The sequence below is a fragment of the Alosa alosa genome, chromosome 16, assembly GCF_017589495.1.
Source record: "Alosa alosa isolate M-15738 ecotype Scorff River chromosome 16, AALO_Geno_1.1, whole genome shotgun sequence".
Lineage (NCBI taxonomy): Eukaryota > Metazoa > Chordata > Actinopteri > Clupeiformes > Clupeidae > Alosa > Alosa alosa.
Genome location: NC_063204.1, coordinates 14,799,873 through 14,821,410, shown reverse-complemented (window position 1 = coordinate 14,821,410; position 21,538 = coordinate 14,799,873). Strand labels below are relative to the sequence as shown.

The following is a 21,538-nucleotide window of genomic DNA, read 5'->3' as shown; positions in this document are numbered from 1 at the left end:
TAGATTAACTTCCAACAAAGTTACGTCTTTCTGCAAAGCTGCACCATCTACTATGTAACGCCAATACTGGAAATGCAGCCTAAATGATGATGAATATTCGGTTTTCCTAGGCCTACTGAATTTGTAATTATGTATCGGCCGTTATAATTGCCGATAAGGATAGTATGTGCATGCCTGTGTGTGTGTGCATGCGTGTATGTGTGCGTGCGTGCGTGTGTGTGTTTGTGTGTGTGCATGTGTGTTTCAGTCTGTGTGTGTAAGTGTGCGTCCGTACATGTGTGTGTGTGTGTGTGTCTGTGCATGTGGATGTGTGTGTCTGTACCTGTGGATGTGAGTGTGTGTGCATGCGTGCGTGTGTGTATAGATAGATAGATAGATAGATACTTTATTGATCCTCAAGGGGAAATTCAAGGGTCTCAGTAGCATACAGACAAAACACACAGCATGCACTTACAGCAGAAATGGTAAACATAAGTATAAGTATCACATATAACTAAACTCCACTGTACAATAAAGACAGTAGAAGATAAGACAGATAAGAAAACTAACAAAACTAAATACTAAATACACTATATAAGTTAAATTAAGAAAGTCCAATGTGCTTGAGGGTGAACAAGCATAAGACACTTGTAGTGACAGGGCCGGGACTGGTGAGGTGCTAAGGTGAGTGAGTGTCATGGTGCAGGTGCAAACATTAGTCCAACCATAGTCCTTAATTATGTGTGCCTGGCAAGGTGCTCAAGAGAGTGAGTGTCATGTTGAAGGTGCAAAAAGTAGTCCAACATTAGTCCAACAGTGCAACAGTGCAACAGTGTATGTGTGTTTGCGAGAAAGAGTGCATGTGAGACAATATCCTCTTCCAGTAACCCTTCCCCCCATGGATGAAATTCTACGAAACTAAAGTATAATTACTTCTAGCTCACCCTTAGTAGACACAGAATTAATATTACAATTATTTTTAACGTGCTGTTGCTGGTAACCTGCTCGGTATTGTGAATAAGCCTGCAGTGTTTTCTCACACCTGAGTGTGCCTGGAGATTTTTGACCACGCCTATCTCTAAGTTACCTTTTATCTCAAATATTTCAGAAAAAGTGTTTTTTACCCAGTCTCATCTTATTTAAATACTTTTAATATTTTTGAAAAGTTTTAGTCTTAGCCAGTTTTAGCCAAGCACAGCACAGAATCCACTCTTTTTGAAAATTCACAACAATATCATCCTCACTGTCTATTTTTAATCTGGTCAGCTGTATGGAAGACATTAAATGTTAGATGGCTAGCAATTTCCTTCAGTTGAACGACACGACACCAAAACAGAGGTGTTCATCTTTGGTCCCTCTCAGCCTCTAGCATAAACTCCTCTCTTGGTCCCCTTTCTGCTTATTTGCACAGTGAGGTTAAACATCCTGGATGTTTTTATGGACAGCTCTTTGAATTTTAAAGCTGCAGTTGGCAAGATTTTCTTTGATCATATTCACTGAAACCGACACTATGCACCGACAGAAGAACATAAATCTGCCGGTTTTATAAAAAAAAAACCCTGCACTTCTACCTCCACCTAGAGCCTGTTATTTGTTTTGCAAAAATCCACAGCTCCCGGTTCTTCTGGTCCAATCAGAGCAAGGCTGTGTGAGATCTGACTGTCAATCACAGTCTGGTGCAGTCTGGTGCGCACTGACGAGCACAAACTCGATGAGAGGGTGCTCGGTGGTAGTGGGGGAGGGGCATGAGAGTTGTAAACATTCAAAATTTTGAAAAAGTCTTGATCCCCTCAATCTGTCTGACTTGCCAACTGCAGCTTTAACAAACAATTGAGTAATGTGGTGAGTGGCAGCTTTTGTCTTCTTAGAAATATTGCAAAAGTAAAGTAATTTTTAACCCCCAAAGACCTGGAGATCGTAATCCATGTTTTTATTACATCAAGACTAGATTACTGCAATGTAGGCCTACTTTATTTGGGACTGCCCCATTCAACACTCCCATGATTAGGCTACAAATGGTCCAAAACGCAGCTGCTATTTTAACTGGTACAAAGAAACATCAACACATCACCCCAGTCCTTCCCCTGCTGCACTACCAGAATTGATTTTAAAATGTTATTGTTTTTAAAGCTCTAAATGGTTTAGCCCTCTATACATTTACGATCCGCTCTCACCTTACTCTGATCCCCGGTCACTTAGGTCATCACTTCAAACAGAAAAGGCACAGTCACCTTTGGATTTCAGGAGTAAAAATGGCAGAGACTCTGTGATCATTGATATTAATGTCAATACGTTTAGGTACCTGCCTACAACACATCATAAATGCATCTTCACAATTTAGTTTGCCAATTGAAACATCTTAGTGTAACATTGCCAACACTCCCATTTTCGCGGGTTTCTCTCGTATTTCAAGGTCATCTCCTGTCGCCCTTCCGTTTTGTTATTTCTCCCATAAAACTCCCGGAATTTGCATTTGAATAGTAGTTAGAACATTTCCAGTTCAGCTGCCAAGGCCTATCATTAAAATATATATATATATTTTTATCTTCAGACAGAACTGGTTTGAATGTATTTTGACCAGAGACAAGACATAGTGTCCCTGGAAAACAACTGTGACTCACCATATCAGATCATATAGCCTATATGGACTATTCTGATCTTGGCCTGCCCTGAACTCTGGATTTCCAGGGTACCCTAAATGAGAGAAGCTCCATCTTCACATAGCCTACTGGTTAAAGCAATGGTTTACACATTGGCATCATGATATTCATATTAAAGGTGCAGTCAGCAACTGCACATGCTGCAGCATTTAATGTTTAAGTTTTGGTTCTATATTTAAATTTCTTAGCAGACAGTCCCAAGCAACATAGGGTCTATATTATATTTTAACCAAGGACCAAACAAAACACAGAGGTGGCTCTCTTTTCTTAACAGTGATAGGATTAGGCCTGTAGGCTAGCCTAGGCCTATATCACAGGATGGGCATAGCAGATTGTGAGGAGATCCTACAATCGTAGAATGCACCTTTAATAATTAATGTCATGACACCCGCTAACAGCAACGAGGACACTCCACTTCCACATCATTATCAATAGGCTAGTAGTAGTAGACTAGTAGTAGTAGGTTAATTCCTACCTGCCAACACTCCCATTTTCGGGTTTCTCCCGTATTTCAAGGTCATCTCCCGTCGCCCTTCCGTTTTGTTATTTCTCCCGGAAAACTCCCGGAATTTGCATGACCATCAAACTTAATTTGAAAATGAACCATCCATTTTTTCTGTTAGTCTGACATTTCCCAGATTGCCAGATTGTGTATGGAATACACTCTAGTGATTAACACATAACATAAACTATTATTCAGTGTTGTTCATAATAATTGGCAAATTTGGAGTTTTGGAAGTTCTAAAATGCAGTTGCAAGGACTGTATGAAACATGTTGACACACACACACACACACACACACACTGGCATTGTGACAGTTGGAAGCGATGAGCACTGCTCACTTTACTTGCTGAGGTCAGTCAGGTCATAGGCCTAGTTCTACATGCCATTCTTCGGTCTCCACTAGATGTCGCCAACAAAGTAGGAATGTCCAGAACCGGTATGTGTCCACTGAGAAGTCACAACGTTTCTAGGACACCTTAAAAAGGACAAAGCTGTTTAGTGTTGAAAACTGTTTCAGAAGAACGTTTAACCAAATGTTCCAAGTCAGTTGGTCATTAATTATTGGTTGTCCAATCCAGAGCCATATCTATAAGGCTCTGGTCCAATCAAAACGGAAGATTCTGCCGAAATTCTCACGTGCCAACCATTCTTGAAACATTTTGAAATCACTGGCTAACGTTAACGTTCCTGTTATTTATTTTAACAAGTGGACTGCATTGACTCTCACTTTTTATTTACATTGGTAAGTAGCAAGTTTCATTTGCATTTGATTCCTTTAGTTTTGACACAGTTACTATCAGTGTATGAAAAAAGGCATTAGGGCTGATGTGAACACTCATCACATAGTAGTGATAAGTTACCTCAGTAGGAACGTAATAGTGACGATTAGCAGCAACATGACAACCATAGATCCTGGCTAAGATATACTCAGGTGAAGTTTCACCTGTTTTAAAAAATGAATCGAAAAGTGTGTGAAGAATACAAGTAAGCGCCAAAGAAGATATACAATAATTTAAAAGATCAAAAGTATACCTTCCGTTAACCGAAGAGCATAACTAAATAACTTAAATCCATAAAGCGTTAGATAAACGTTAGCTTGCTCGCTAGTAGCTTCCATAGGTGCTGCCAACAACTTTCTACTGTTTCTTGTCACCAGGCTGCGACTCCGAAACCAGTTCTAACAAATTATCAGCTGTTTTGGATAGTTAGCCTTGGATAGCCTTTCTGAACAAATTATCTGATAGAAACTAGTGTTATTATCATTTACCTTTTGATATTTTCTGTCATCAGGGTTGTATGACATAAGTTCGACCCCCCCCACTTGCTTTGTTTATTGATTTTTATGTCAATAGGCTTTGTTAGAAATTGCATCTTCACAATTTACAATTGTTTGCCAATTGAAACATCTTAGTGTAACGTTAGTAGACTAATGTAATTTAGCCTAAATGGTGCAAACAGGTTCATACAGACAAATGAAAGTTGGAATGTCCAGTTTTGCTACTGGCCTAGCGTGAAGATGGTTTATAATTTGTATTTTGTTAATAGTAGTTATAAGAACAGCATGGAGGAGGCTTCTCTGAAGAAATCAACTAGCTCCAAATGTTCCTCTCTTCATCCTCAGGTATAAGTGCAGGCATTCATTATGGAATATTAATGACCCATTTTACTAGATGCAGGCTATTATTTGTGGCACTGTAATAGGAGAATCAAGGATAAGTGTATGGGAATAGCAGGAAAACTTACTCTCAGTATTTTATAATGTCAGATTATGTGATATCATTTTAAACAGTACAGCTGAGGAATTAGTAGGCCTACACTGCACATGGCTCAGACTATATGAGTAATTTCACATTATGTAATTTCATGTAGTATTGAGATTTCTTATTTGTAGGGGCCTGCATGTGGCAGTAAAGGAGAGTCACAGGCAGCGACAATGGTGAAGTTGCCCAATGGCCAGATAATGCAAGTACAAAGAGTTATTCAGACACCTCAATCAACTGTCATCCAGTCCCCACAGGTCCAGAAACCTCAGGTAAAGAGTTAAGGCCATGCAACAAAAAATATGTGTAATGGCTAAATGTAATATTTTTCAGAAAGGATTTACACATATCTAAACAATTTAAACAGCAACAATACCCTTAACATTGTTAAAACAAGCATCATAATCATGAATTTGAAGTGGAACTAAAAAGTGTAAACAAGGAACATAATTCTAACACTTTAAAGGATTTTTCCAGTTTACAATATTGAGTAACAATTAAAAACACCACAAAGACAAGGGTATTAATAGAACAGTAATACTAATGTTCAGTTGTGTTCGTATATTTATTAGGCCTGTATATCTTTTGTCCTTCATTAGTCTCCCAAGGCCCAGGTACATTTCTGTAATGTTAGATTGTTTTTACACCAACTATGGCTGACCAGCCTAAAATTACATAGAGATTGGGTCTATAACAGATGTTGCTCTGTTTTCTCTTTTTGAAGCTCGAAGATGCACATCATGGAAAAGATGCTCCAGGTTCTAAGACGCGACGAGAAAACGTCTCCCGTAGAGCTCCATACAGGTATATAAAAATCACAGTGTGACAAATTCCATGCATAAAACCCATGGTAAACCTGACAAGCCTTAGCAAACACTTGAGTAATATGGCATGAGTGAGAGTGGGTTGGTAAAGGATATGTGGGTATACCCTTTACCAACCCCACTCTCACTCGTGCCATATTACTCAAGTGTTTGCTAAGGCTTGTCAGGTTTACCATGGGTTTTATGCATGGAATTTGTCACACTGTGATTTCCGAGTACCAGTTGTTGGGTCAAGTGCTCTGGAGAAATATCTTAAAAAACTTCAAATAACTTGTTTTTAAAAATAATTCCCTTCACACCAATGCTAAAAACAGCTGGGGAAGGCTGTTGCAAACACGTCGAGCAAACAGGTGGCCAATCATAGAGATTTCAAACAAACGAGGGAACATCACCTCACAATGCAAAAGGGGAAGATCACGCGCATGTTAGGTTAGGTTAGGTCTAGGTTAAAAAAATAAAACTTTATACATCTCTACTAAACATCTGGTATGACTACCAATCGGTTAAAGTTCACAAAACCGGTTAAGGTTTGTTTCTATGTGCCCTAGATCAAAAGTTACAGCATTTTGAATATAATAACAAGTGGACTGTCAGGCATTAGGGGTTTCTGCTCTTGAAGAGCATACCTGAAAGTAATTGTGAGAGATATTCTATAACTTTTTTTATTATTCTATTGTTTTTTTTATGTTATACACATTTCCCTTTTTATGGTTTGGCATGAAAATTAAGAAAAAATATATCTAAAGGGTTTTTAGGAAACTTTTAAAATATGCTGTTCAGTAACTCCGTTACTGTAACTCTGTTACCACGAAAAGCAGTTTTTTCCTCCTCCCTCAATGGCATTAAGCCCAAAAATTTCCAAAAGAAAGCGCCTATCTATATCTTTTTATCACGTTTTTACGTGAGTGTTCTTCTGTGGACCCCAGGAAGATTACAGTAGCAATAGGGCTGGAACAGTATGTATTTTTCTTAAAATGTTTCATTGAACATAATAAGGAATAAGTTTATTATTTTACATTTAGGCTAATAGAACACCTTGAACAACATACCGCATGTAAATCTGTTGGCTTCGATTGTACAGGATTGTGTAACCTTACACTTTTCATTAAATTTTGTATAGTGTGCAGCCTATTAAATTCAAAATGAAATGTTATTATGCGTCATGTAGGGCTGTCACGATTTTGGTTTTAAGTCGAAAATTGATCGAAATGACACCCCGATCTCAAACTTCTAATTCAAAAGTAGAATCGACAATGCAGCCACACCCCCAATGTCCAGCATGCATGCCAAGAGGGGGGAAAAACACACACACACGGGTGTTGACGTGCGGGATGTGAACATTAGCCTATATCCCCAAACTTGAAGCTACAGCCACTAAAAAGAAGACTTCAACCTAACTAGAACCCCCTCTTGTTTCCCTGAAATGACCGGTGTGTTCATATAACACATTTAGTCTTTTCAATAAAAATGCGGTTTCAAAATAAAATCCCCCCAAAATAGAACTGGATATAAGGCAAAAGTAAACATGAGAATTGCATTAATAGTAATATAATTAAAAAAGATCGAAAATCGAATCCATGACACGCCTAGTTCAGACCCGTGGGAGGCGTCACGTGAATGCTGTATTGCCGTAATGCGTTACCGCCCCAGCCCTAATAGGCAACCACTTAGTTTAAGCTAATGTGGATTAGATAAAGAATAAAGAATAATCAAGTTCAAAGATATTTAACTATGTTTTGTGTCGTTATTTAGATTTTTGTTCATTAATCCTTCACCCCCAAAAATAGTTCCATTGATCTTGGCATCTACTGTTGCCAAGTAACACAAAAATATCACTCTTAGCTTTCAACAGTGCACACAATAATGTGTGTATACTTACTTGTCTTCACGTTACATGTTAATTTGAAACATTCATCCTACTGCATTTACCCCATTTTCTTACTCAATAACTGTCAAATGTGACTTAATGAAATCGCTTCCCTCTTGCTTTGAATGGATGGAATAGGATGTTGCGACAATTCACTGCAAAATGTGGAGTGATTACTAGCTGTGAAGGGTACAAGTGGGGATGTCTTGGGATATCCCCACTCATGGAATGCCTGTCCTCCAATCAGATATTAACAGATCTAACAAATGAATAATGTAATAACCGCAGGTGGAGATATCCTTTACAGTCATGACTGCCATAGCTTTTATAGTACTACCAAAATCTTCTAGGAAATTGATATTTTCATTTGTCCCTCAGAAAAGTCAACAACTTGGCATCCGACAGCCCCTCGGTACCTAGAATTGAAGACAAGGCAGAAGACGGGGATAATTCTGGTGTACCAGCAATTCCTTTGCAGACATCTATCTTTCAGACGAGCACTGGCCAGTACAGTAAGGCTTCTTTTTTTAACTCACTGTTTCTTTTATTTTTTTTCTACAACATAATTTAATGCCTTATTTCTCTTGTTCATGTATTTTCTATCGTCAGCTGTAAAATACTTTTGGTCAAATTATGCTTTTAATGTGCTGTAAAAATAACTTGACCTTGGATTGTGAATTGTGAAAGTGTGTGAGGTCATGTAATGTTATAACAGTATAAAATATAATTAAACAGTATGTGCCATTGAATGGATTTGTGTAAATAATAATAAAACATTTTATTTTTAAAGTACCTTTCAACACACCCAAAGTCACTTCACAAATCAAATTTAAAAATAGAGACAATTCACAAAACACAAAAAAATAATAAGTCATGGGCATTGGTGACTCTCCTGGTATTGAACAACACAACATTTTTTTTGTCTACAATGCACAAGGATGTACAAAACACAATTTTAACGTTTCTCAAGTAAATTGTTGCTCATGCAACAGTACACCAAAACAGAGCAGTATTTTTTTACGATTTACTGTTTTCTCGGTCCAGGTGTATTTACTCAAAGCTGTTTTATCTGTCTAGTTGCTTTCACACAGGGAGGTGCCATCCAAATCACAAATGCTGCAGGAGAGGGATTGCAGGGACTGCAGACTCTGACCATGCCCCCTTCAGGCGCACCTCAGTCTGGGCCACCCATGGTACCATATGGCACACAGTCAGGGGATGGGACCCAGCAGTACTACATGCCAGGCAGCAAGATGATGGTACAAGGTAAACAACCATTATTTAACTAACAAAGGATTATGGTCTACTGCATTTAGTGATGGAAATAATCAGTAGTTTTTCCAGAAGGGCTCAATCATTCATTCTGGCATTATTTATTATGAGAAAATTGAACAGAAAAAGGATGTTGCAAAAGAAATGGACAAGTCTTATCAGGCAGCATTATATTTAGACATGAATCACATCAACTATGGGCTATATGATTAAAATATGACATACCGTGTTCACAGTACAATTTTTTTCAGTTGCATACGATATGGTAACCCGACACATTTCAATCGAACAGGATTTTTGTATTCACACTGTACGCTCTAATGCTCACACTGCAAGGCAAATTACTGAAAATTCTGATATGCCAGAAATTCACTTGGATTGGACTGGAGTTGAAACATTGATTGTTGAAACAGTGTCTGCTTGGCACCAAACATTACCTTTGTTTCCGTTCAAAATGGCAAGTTCTCTGAGCTCATACTTAATTAATCATGTTAAATTGCTAATTAGTAGTTAATAAAGCCACCAATTAGCATAGTCAAATCCCATGATTGATTGGTGAGGAGATATCTTCAGGGAAGGCGGGGAGAAAGCAGGGAGAAAACTCTTTGCTATGCAGCTGAATCCTTCACCATTTCATCACATGGACACAACATCACATCACTTTTTCAATAATATTCAACATTACCAACAATAATCATACATTATCTTAACTTTTACTAATTACTAATTTTACTACTACTGTAATGATACAAATATTGTATCAGCTGAAATAGCTGAAAGGTAAAATGGTCAATAAAGAGTAGGGCCCTCAAGGAATACATATTATGGTTATGGTATTTTGCAACAAGAGCACCGGGCAAGTTCACTCTGGCTGGGCTGGGAAGGTCTTTTAAATGAAGTGACAAACTTAAAGCTCTTAAATATCCTTTATTTGAGACCTACTGTTTCATATGTGCTCTGAATGAAAGAGGTGGGGGGCATGATTTGTTTGACACCATGCTATTGACATCAGTTGTCTAGTGATGTCATAGTGATGTCAATGGCTTTAATTGTAAATGCTTACATAGCTACTAGGAGCTACTAGGTACACTCCGTATGGGCAGGATGAGAGTGCATCCTGGAGCTCTATGCAGTACACATGGCTGATACAGGGGATGAAACGGAATCAGGTATGTTCGTCATTTAATATATTTCTTTATATATATATTTTTTTTTTTATTTAGTTATTTATTTAACATTCAGATCATTGGCTATGTATGGTGTCACACTATTTATAAACACTATTGTCTATATTTGAAAGTACACATACAAACGGTTGGAATTAAAAACTTACCACGTACAGGAAAGGCGAAGAGAGGAAAAGTTTTGGTCCATGACCATTTCCATCAAATAACCATTGAGATTAGGTTGCAAGATTAATTTGAATGTATCCATTACTAGCCATGTTAAGCAATGTTGTTTCATTTTCACAAGCTTCACTGGAAACAGATCTGTAAAGGTCCATGCAAATCAACAAGTTGAACTCTGCTCAGTGTTTTCGTGGCAAAGTCTTCTGTGCCTTTTCATTGCATGTCCTTCTCCCTTCCTCTCACTGGCATGGTCTCCTTCTCTTGCTGTTTTCGCTCTTCCCTCTCCCTACCCTTTCTGAACGCTTGAATGCTCAGCCCATTCACATCTCTGATTGACGTCATCACGTTTCCTGGAATTGAACACCAGCAGGGAAATGTAAATGCTCAAGCACAAATAACATGTACATTGACGTCAGTCCAGGGTTTCAGAGTCACACTGTGATTACAGCCAGTTCCTTTCACGCAAGCAAGACGATAGGAGATTAATCATTTGTTAGATAATATGCTTCTTATGTCTCAGTGAAGATTCAGAATGGGTTCTAAATACAAGAATATGAAGGCAGAACATGCTTGTCATCTGGTATGCTGATTTTTTTTTTGTTCTTTCATTTTCCTTCACTATTGAAATAAATTCATCCTAGGAGTGTTTTAGAATGTATAGTTTACATATTATTTTTGATTGCTAGATGTATTTGCATAATAGATATTCATATGTTGACGGATGCCTGTTGTCCTAAATCAAACTAACATAAGAGAATGATGTTAGGCATTCACCAATATAACACCAGTCATCCTGGCTTACTTTGGTCTGGACATATCTGGACTTGTACTAGTCAATATGGCTGATGTCAGGACTTAACACCATGCCTACATTGATATTGAAGGTTCACACTGTCTCACTGTTATGCTCATATCATAACCCTAGGTGGTCAGTAGGACATATTTGATTTACTGCAGTGTTGGTTTCTTGTTCATTTAGCTGACGCTTTTTTTGACACTTTGGATTTAACCATCAGCTAATTGAAAAAATGTAAATGTTTTTGTGTGCATGTCTGTAACCCAAAGACTGTACTTTACAGTCTTTACATTCTGAACCTGCAGTTCCTCGTACTGAGCAGGTTTACCATTGCAACAACACATTATCAGTAGGCTGTCTCACAGCTGTTCTCATTTGTGTACCACACTAAATTCACTATATCCAGCAATAGTGCAGGGTGTGGCTTTCTCTCCCTCTCTCACACATGCATTCAAAGCTCCATGAATGTATTTAGTTCTAGTCTCTCTGGCTCTCACATAATAACACACATACACACATAATAACCTCTTCATGATTCTCTTTTCCCATCGCAGCTGCCACTGGTGATATATCAGCATACCAAATTCGCACCTCCGCACCCAGTCTGCCTCAGGGGGTGATGATGTCTGGGTCCTCCAGCTCCATGCATAGACCCCAGCAGCACACTGAAGAGGCCACTCGCAAAAGGGAGCTGCGCTTGTTAAAGAATAGGTAAGCATAAGTTTACAGACATGCACATATATCATCTACACAAGGCTTTCCCATCCACTTCAATTTTACAGGTTGGCTCAACACTTTTCTGCTTTATGGCACTTGGTTGCTACTTTCTGAAACTGTAACTAATCTAGCGCTGCAGCTATCGATTATTTTTGTAATCGATTAATCTAGCACTTTATCGATCGATTAATCGGATTTTTTTAAAAACATTTTTTGCATTTTTAAACAACCAAAACAAATAATGCATAACGAAAATGACATGGCTGTAAAATGATCAAGCAATTGGCACTGAGGTATTTATTCTAACTCCAACATTTGGCTCCAAAACTAAGCCCTTTTATTGCAATTTACCCATTTAGTGTTTATAAGTGCCAGTGCCAACAATATAATAATGTTCAAAATGCTCTCTGTAAAATTGCAGCCTCTTGTGCATGACTTAGCTGGGCGAACAAAGCTGTCCATACTATGTTGTGAAGTGCTGGGAGGGAGAAGAGGGAAAGCAATTTAATGTATTAATATGCACAACAAGTTTCATGCTGTAATCTAGACCTGACATCAAAGTAAATATCTGTTTTATGTAGATTTCTACACCTGCAGCATTTACCATTAGGCCACTAACAAATAATTTTACCATTAGGCTACTAAAAATAATTTCTGGGGTGAGCCTATTTGCTATGGTAACCTAGCAACCTGTGTGTGTGTGTGTGTGTGTGTGTGTGTGTATGCGTGCAGTGCGTGAGGGAAGATGAGGGTGCATGCATGTGTGTATAAGAAGGGGTTCTTTTTTAGGCATACTGTCTTGCAATTGAACGTGAATAAGTTTACTACTTAAAAACATCAAAGCTAAACATTATATCACGACATCGCTACAAATACGGTATGTGATTAAAATCAGCCAACATCAGTGTAGGCTATAGGCTACGTAGATTAGGGGTTTGCACGGACGTCACGTTCTGGCCGGTAACCATGGTAACCCAGCACGCGCGGCCATATTGGCGATACTCAGTGAATGAAGTACAATGGAGTATTATGCACTTTGGATATCTTACATGATTGTAGCCATGTCTAAACAACAGAAAAGCTCATCAAAATGCGTCTAAGTTGCAAAGGCATATAGGACAGGACTTGGACCACAAGAAAATGTGCGGTATTTTGAGAAATTACGGTTTATTGGCAGCGCAGATCCATATGAGTTGGGTGAGGGAGACGAAGTACCAAGTTCAACCACAAGCGCCCCCCTTCCTCTGATAACTTCTGACATTATTCTCCTTTCTCCCTGGTTTTTTAATAACTTTTGGAAGTTGATACCTACACCAGATGTTTTTCTCAGTCGGACCTATTGGTACAACCTAAAACACCGCAATAATTAACCATTTTCCTTGACAATGTTTGGGATTTACTTCAGTGCCTAATGCTTTCTAATGAGGCGAGTATCTCCAATATGGCGACGTCCAGATCTGATGACACGCCGTGCAAACCCCTAATAGATGATAGATGGGCTAGAAAGATTGATAGATAGCCTACTTTATTGACGCTTGGTGAAACAGCATGGAGTGGATGTTTTCGGTTCAGATGCTTGTTCTTTTCCTTTTTGAGTATGTAATGATCACAAAACTTTACTTAAAAAATGTAGACATTTTCTGCCATTTATGGCCATCTTGACTCCGCCATCGCGCCAGCTAAATTCAGAATGTATCACGATTCACGCGCTAGTGGTGTGCTTCCTGAACAACGGTCCGTGTGGAACAATCAGATCCCCGCTTGGTATATAGTGCGGTCATAGGAATTTAACGAGGCTTTGAGGCAGGGTTTTTGCCTCGACTAATTTTTGTAATCGAGTTATTCGAGTAACTCGATGAATCGTTTCAGCCCTAAACTAATCAGATTAACAATGTAACCAAGATATCCAGGAAGAGTTCAAGAAATCTCCAAACATTACGATTACCAACGTCGCTTACCACCATGCCAGCCCATGTGTCCCCACGGTCATGGAAAACCTCATGGAATTGTGAAGTCATGGAATTGTGAAATCCCATTTTCCTGACCTGGACAAATTATGGAATTCAGTATATTCATTGAAAGTTTTGGAAAAGTCATGCAATTTGAATTTGGGGCATAGGCAGAAAACTGTAACACATTTTAATTTCATGTCAGTTTAATTAAATTGTTTTCTTACCTCCTGACCTTTAAAACATATTATTACTAATTAGCCCCAACTTGTGGCGTAAAGTACACAATTTGATATACTTGTAGATTTTGAAACGTCAAAAAGGTTTTGAAATGTTATCAGTGAAAATGGGGGGAACCCTGTAAATGAAGCCAACCGATTCTGTTACTTTTTGCTTTTGCTTTTGGACAGTAAAAGTTGTGTTGTAGCTGAGCTAGGATTTCTTTCAGCTTGCTAGCTAGACAATCTTTATATCTGACATCTGACAAGAGAAAATGTAGTTTTGAAACTTAAAGGAATACGCCAACATATTTTGAGAAAGAGAACATAGTTCTGTATATATGCTTAGTAAATGGCTGTGTCTCATTTGACATTGTTATTTGCACATTATAACTATACAAATTACAACATGTAAATAGGAAATTGCAGTTCTTTTGTCACTATTGGGAGCTCTCAGGCTTTTGGAGCCGCTCACTTTGAGGCACTGTGCTAAGCTAGGCCAGCGGTGGGTGTGTTAGAATGAGTTACTGCACGCACGGAGACAAGAACGGTATCGACTTACCTAACTCTTGGAGATACGGTAAATAAGCTAATGTCCCAAAATGTTGCCGTGTTCTTTTAAAGTGGAAATGAAGCAGTCAAATAAAACAGATGTCTATAGCACTAGTTAAATATTTAATATACCATAAATACAAATAACGTCGGAAATATGACCCGTTATTCAGAATAAAGCACAAGTTGCATTAATTTCAGCCTGTGCGCAGCCGTCTTTGTTTTCAGAAGAATGATTGGTACAGCCGTGGCCCACTGGTTAGCAGTCTGGACTTGTAACCGGAGGGTTGCTGGTTCGAGCCCCGACCAGTGGGCCGCGGCTGAAGTGCCCTTGAGCAAGGCACCTAACCCCTCACTGCTCCCCGAGCACCGCCATTGTAGCAGGCAGCTCACTGGGCGGTGAGGATTAGTGTGTGCTTGTGTTCACTGTGTGCTGTTTGTGTTTCACTAATTCACCGATTGGGTTAAATGCAGAGACCAAATTTCCCTCACGGGATCAAAAAAGTATATATACTTATACTTATACAACATTCTAGGTTGTTTACATAGTGGCTGTCATAGCCTCACAGTTAGCTTACTGCCTCAACAAAATGGATATGGACGAATGGGATAGACCCACCAATGAGGGCAGGCATCCAATTGCCTATGCTTTTGAGCCAGTAAGAGCAGTGGGAGTTTTAGTGCCCCCCACAGAGCCTGACTATGGAGGAGAAATAAATGATTGAGAGAGATGTATCTGAGCGCACAGGAAACAATCGGTGGTGCTTATGTGGGGTTTGTGTCCCTATGTCCACTGACATGGAGAGTGTCTGCTGCCAGGAAATGAACCTGGGACATTTCATCCAAAATAAAAGATGTATCACGTCCAATCCGACGTGTCAAATGCTGTCATTAGAGCGCTGAGGGATATCTGAGCCGAAACACTGGAGCGCCCAAAAAAACAGCAGTTATCCAGCTAACACACTCTTGATAGGTTGTGGGTTGAGGGAGTAGGCTAGGGGACTACACTGATCACCTGAGACTACACTCATTTTTACACCCATACTCAGTTGTTCTGCAATGTATTATCAGAGGTGGAAAAAGTATGAAAATATTGTACTCAAGTAAAAGTACCAATACCTTGATGAAATATTACTCAAGTACAAGTTAAAATACCGATCTGAAAATGTACTCAAGTACTTTTTTTTTGGGGGGGGGCGGGGTACCAGAACAACCAGTTTTACCAAAGACTTTCTAATGAGGAGATACAGCACTCAAAAAAAATCCTCCATAGTAATGTATGGGGTCATAGTAATGTATGGGGCCAAACGCCAATATGGCAGTTGTCTACACATCATATGTCTACACATATCACAACCCTTCAAGGCAAAACGCCGACATGTGACATTGAGCCAATCATGTGGTGTGTTGTAAAATACATTGAGCCAATCATGTGGTGTGCTGTGAAGACATTGTGCCAATCATCTGTTGTGATCTCGCTGCTGGAGCAAGATTGGTGTCGGAAGCCTTACGCACACGCATTTCTGCTGAAATAGATGCAACGATAAGTGCCCAAAAAGTGTTGCAATATGGCCGCCGAAAGTGGAGGTAACTTGCCTGAAAAGGACGTTGAGAAATGGAGATCTATGTGAAAAATCACCAGAGTTCTCCTTTAAGTTTGAGCAGTAGTTGATTTTCAAAGTTAGTTACACTCATCCTTGGGTCGCTTTGCAGTGAACAGTTATCCAGCACAACTGAAAAGCCCCTCACAGGCAGCTGAGGCAGGCAGGCCAATATTGAGTTGCAGAGAGTTTTTTTTATATTTGGAAACGAGCAGAAGGTTCAGCAGATTAAAGGGCGTCGTACTGGGGGGGGAAGTGGGAAGTATAGGGCCCCAATGGAGGAGAGGGCCCGTGAAAAGTGGAATACAGGGGGCACAACATTTTCACCAGGCATTAGTAATAACTCAGGTAATCCACACATAAAAAATCCAAACAACTCCATAAGTAGAGTCATGTAATGAAGTGGAATAACAAAGGGGGAAAGTATTGAACACGCTAAGAAAAAGCACTAAGGCAAGGAAAGGGAAGGAACGAGCTGGAATCTGTATAGAGAGTAGTTATCCTTTCTATCTGTGCAAATTAATATAAGCTTGGTTAGTAGCCTACATATTAATGGGCTAGGTTTTTCATTACCAAGGTGTCACACAAGAAACATTTCATGATGGATAAAAGCAAAAAGCTCTCCCAAGACCTTTGCAACCTTATTGTTACAAAACATATCAATGAAACTGGTTACAGATGCATTTCAAAACATCAGAATCTTCCAGTAAGCAGCATGGGAGCCATTATCTGCAAGTGGAAGAAACATCACTGCATCATCAACCGCCATGCACAGGATCTCCTCAATAATATTTCTGACCAGGGAGTCAGAAGGATAGTCAATTCCAAGAGCCAAGAACCACTCGGAGAAAGCTCCAGAAAGACTTGAAGGCAGCCAATTAAATTCAATAGTTCTGGAAGTAACTAAAGATCAGGATTCACAAGAGGGACCCCTGGAATCTGTTTAGAACAATGGGCCAAAATCACTAATAAGGTTTGTCATATAGGAAATGTCTTGAAGCTTTCTTTACAAACAAAGGCTTTTCCACAAAGTATTGAAGAAATTTCAGTAGGCACGAATACTTTTTTCCTGTGTCATTCCACTTTAATACATAAAACTCTTATGTTTGGATTTTTTATATGTGTGTTAATATAATGTGTGGTAAAAAATTTGAATAGACTCACTGGAAGTTTAGGCTAGTTACTGAAAAAAAAAAACTTATTTCCACCATAATATTTTAACTTCAAAATTAAATGTCAAAATGAATGTCAGATGAAATTTAAAGTTTGACTGACTGGATTTTGTATACAAAACATAGTGAAAACTGTGTAAGGTCACTCTCACTCTCCCTTGCTAAAGAGCTAAATGGTTTAGTCCGCTTGCACGATTCATAAGGTAGTCTATCTTTTGTTTATTTAGTTGAGCATCGCTAGTAGTGGACTGCTAATTGTTTTGCTGCTGGTGCAATGTCTTTCCAAGAAAGCCAAGTCAGGTTACTAAAAACAAAGGCCAAAACAGAAAAAGAGAGACATCAAAATGAGGGGAAACAACAACTGCTAATAAACTTCTTTCCAAAGAAAGGTGAGCACAAACGTCAAAACCACGAAATCCCATGGTGTTTGCTTAAATATCTCCATAATCATTAGTGCTAAAATGAACTGAGACAACCGATTGGAATAGCGGAAAATACACTTTCATAGGTTAGGCTAATCTGATGCATCTCGTGATCCAGCTACATCACTTTCAGAAAGACTGCAAAGGCAGCTTGATTCATGTCCTGTTGTAGGCTACACGCTGATCATTATCACTAGGCTAGTGGTTTAGGTAGCGATTTTTTTCTCTCCCTTTCCGTTGGCGTCAGTCTTAACTTTTTTTTTTTTTTTTTACTCAAGTAACGGATGGGATTTTTGATGTAGCCGGTACAATACTTCACTCAAAATGTAATCAAGTAAAATTTAAAATACCGATTTTATAAACTACTTAAAAAGTACAAAATACACACAAAAACTACTCAATACAGTAACGTGAGTAAATGTATTTCGTTACTTTCCACCTCTGTGTATTATCATGGTAGAAGCTGCGCTACAGTACTGCATTATGTAGCATAACATAACAAGCACATACTGTGACTGGCATAGCATAACATAGCATGAACCCTACAATCTATGGTTGCTACAAGCGGCACATTAGTGCATTTATTTACTTAAAGTGAACAGCATGTTATTTTTTGTCAGCTTACATAAACAAATCTAAACTCAGACGCCTGGCCTACAGTCCATAAATAACGTTTACCCACAAAACCATGCCTGTCACAATCACAGACCAATGGGGTGTACTACGAATCTCGATTAGTGGGTTAGCGAGGTATGTTGCGCTCAAAGCCAGGCTATGCTGTGACACGAAAGTGGATCTGTTTTAGTGTCGCTATATCACCATGGTATCTCATGCTGTCAACCAAACCTGGTCGAGAGGAGGTTATGTGCTAAGTTATAGCTCAAATCGTGGAATCTACCACACACTGACCAATCAATTGTCTTAAAAACGAAGTTCTCACGTGTAGGATTCTGTCATATATCTTACAGGTGGAGCTCTGCCTCTACTAACATTTTGGATCTCGAATGCGCTTTAATAGTGCTGTGCGTGCAAATATCCCACTATGGACGTGCATACCATACAACTGATGACAATTGATTTATTTGATGTTATAGGTTAGACACAAAAAATGACCGCAGTGTAGATTAAATGTTTTTAAATAGAGGCGGTCTTGTGCGTCTCCACGTTACACGATTGGCCAAAGTCATCCCAACACCGAGAACGTGCACAGATCTGAGCTGAAAGCCTAGTTTGACAAATATATCACATAACTGCAATCGTAGTATCACTTAACGTATACCCCTGAGTCAAGGCTTTGTCAAGCCTCGATATGTCTACATAGCCTAGATATGTCTAACGTGCTTCGTAGTATACCCCACTAGGCTACTACAGATTGAGTAGCCTACACAAGTCAGACGTCAGAGGTTCGCAAGTCTGCTAATAGTTTCCATTAGTACTAGCGAAACTACTGGCGAAACAAATGCAATCATTGATTTTACTCCATCACAAAAAGAAACCTCTTACTCACACATTAGAAGTTCGCTCCACCGAGTTTATTCACCAATTTATCAGCGATGCAACTGCATTTTCAGGTCGCAGTAATCCACAAGTTGTGTGAGAACATCCAAACACGCAACTGAACAGGAAGTTAAATCGAATAAAGTACTGTCTCTGATAGGCCTACAGGCTGCATTACAGCGGCCCTTGTTCTTGTACAAACACAAAAACAAACATCAACAGAATTTGCATAGGCATATTGAAATAAAGTGAACGTCCGCTAATGGCTAAAACATCCACAAACAAAAGCTAACCATTCTGATGACATAGCGCCTGCATTTTTAAAACATGGCCGCGCCCTAGTGGCGAAAAGTCATTAACGACATGTCATTTTCCAGTGAAACTACTTGAATTTCAGGTTTAATGAAAATCCATGTATTTCCAAAAATGAAAAAGCTACCAAAAAATTGTCACAGTTCTCATTGCTTCATTTCCACTTTAAAGACTTGACTTCAAAAAACATGAATGGCTGAAGACACCAAATTAGCTCAGCAACTACATGTAATGGCACGTTGGCCTTCCTCAGCTACCGCTTCTCAGTCTCCACCTCCTCAGCCGCCCCCTTTTCCCATCAGTGCAGGCATCTACCCAGGCTGTCCTTGGTATTGTTTTTTTCTCCTTGCAGTTCTTGCGTTTCTTTCAGCTTTAGCACTCTGTATTACCTCTGCACTGGCACTCCTCCCGCTCCTTATCCTTGTGTCAAAAGGTTGTTTGTTGTTTGTTTATGTGGGCCCATGTTGTTGAGAAGGTATTTCCGTCATATTGGTTTTCTAGTATTAGCTCTCATTGGGCTGCCTTGTGTGACTTCTAGGGAGGCGGCACGGGAATGCCGCCGGAAGAAAAAGGAATATGTCAAATGTATGGAAAACCGTGTGGCTGTTCTTGAAAACCAAAACAAGACACTCATAGAAGAACTCAAAGCGCTGAAACACCTATACTGCCACAAAGCCAACTAGCATCAGGGGGTGATGTGAAAAGGGACTGCAATTTTTACAGGATGCTATGTAAAATTTTGGGTATAACAAACAACAAACCCAACTAGAAAAAACAACAAAAAAACAATGTGATATTCAGCTTTTGTTTGTATAACCACGAAGACACAAACACACTCACACACACCCCCCCACACACAAATAGCATTACTGAACATTGTCTGATAAGCAGTTTCTGTCATGAAGACAGCTTTGTCTATATGCTTGGGCTAGTCATGACATCTTTGCACCATAGCCTCCTTATCAAGACACCTGTGGAGTGTGGCACAGTGCTGCCCTTTCTGTTGCTTATGCTTTGTGCAGGGAGGCTGCCAAGGAGTGCAGGCGGAGGAAGAGGGAATATGTTCGCTGCCTGGAGACCAGGCTGTCTGTGCTGGAGGTGCAGAACAAGAAGCTGCTGGAAGAGCTCCAGTACTTGAAGGACATATACAATGTCAAGTCAAGCTAAGACGTTCTTTAGGGCCGACTCCTTCCAGCAACAGGGAACAGAGGAAAATCACAATGCTGCCTTGACTGTTCTGCCTTTTTCCCCCTTTCACTGTTACATTCCTTCAAAATGGCTGTTATTTAAAAGGTCTCAAAGGTTTAACTTTTCTACACAGCATCATTTGCTTCACTGCTATTGCAAAATATTTTCCTCTGCCATGGTGCTCAGCACAAATATGTATTACTATTTATGCTGTTTTCTATGAGGGTTTCAGAAACATTTAATCCCCCCCCACACACACACCAGTTTTCAAAGGCACAAGAATGAGCATAATAAAGGGCTGTTATGTTTCAAATTTTCTAAAACTTTCCATCCTTAAACATAAATGGAAAAGATTGGCTGCTCATGATTGTAAAATAAAAATATACAGCTGTTTTGGTCTGTATTATGGTATGTTTTGAACAAGTCAATCTCTGTAAAAGGTATTTCCAACCATTTGGTATTATTTCCTTTTCATGTAATTCTGACCTTTTGACCTTTCATGTAATTCCGACCATACATGTGATTTTGTTTGTTTTGTGCTTTAATTGTATTTATATTAAATGGTCTTAAATCTACTACAACTGTACAGCTTTCTAAACTTGAAATAACACTTTGAACAGTATATGATGATAGACCGTTATTTATTGTCATAATAGTGCATAATGCACTACAATGGGCCTGTGTGAAAAAAACATTGCTATTTAAGCATACATAAGCACAGGAAACATTTCCTCTTTTCACTTTTTCCCTTATTGTTTTGTTAATGTCCGCCTGTTGATTTTAATACTTTTCAGTTGTTGATTCAGTCTATTTTAGTTTGATTGCCACTGTTATGTGTGAAGATTTTGTAACAGTGATTATGATTGTGATTACTTTTATTTTGTTCTAAATAGGGCTGT

At 39.1% G+C, this 21,538-nt stretch overlaps 1 protein-coding gene across 3 annotated transcripts; it reads left to right on the top strand.

The window, feature by feature from the left end:
* Nucleotides 1-3,652: 3,652 nt before the first annotated feature.
* Nucleotides 3,653-21,214, top strand: LOC125309635 (cAMP-responsive element modulator-like). Of its 3 annotated transcripts, none has more exons than XM_048266693.1 (8): nt 3,653-3,885; nt 4,692-4,764; nt 5,035-5,175; nt 5,628-5,707; nt 7,973-8,106; nt 8,672-8,860; nt 11,566-11,722; nt 20,474-21,214. In XM_048266693.1, the coding sequence occupies exons 2-8, from the start codon at nt 4,705-4,707 to the stop codon at nt 20,616-20,618; spliced, it is 906 nt and encodes a 301-aa protein (XP_048122650.1). In that variant the 5' UTR covers nt 3,653-3,885; nt 4,692-4,704; the 3' UTR covers nt 20,619-21,214. The 3 variants fall into 3 exon arrangements, with proteins under 3 accessions (XP_048122650.1, XP_048122649.1, XP_048122651.1); XM_048266692.1 differs by having other exon boundaries at nt 4,689-4,764; XM_048266694.1 differs by lacking the exon at nt 3,653-3,885 and having other exon boundaries at nt 4,722-4,764; nt 5,013-5,175.
* Nucleotides 21,215-21,538: the final 324 nt, after the last annotated feature.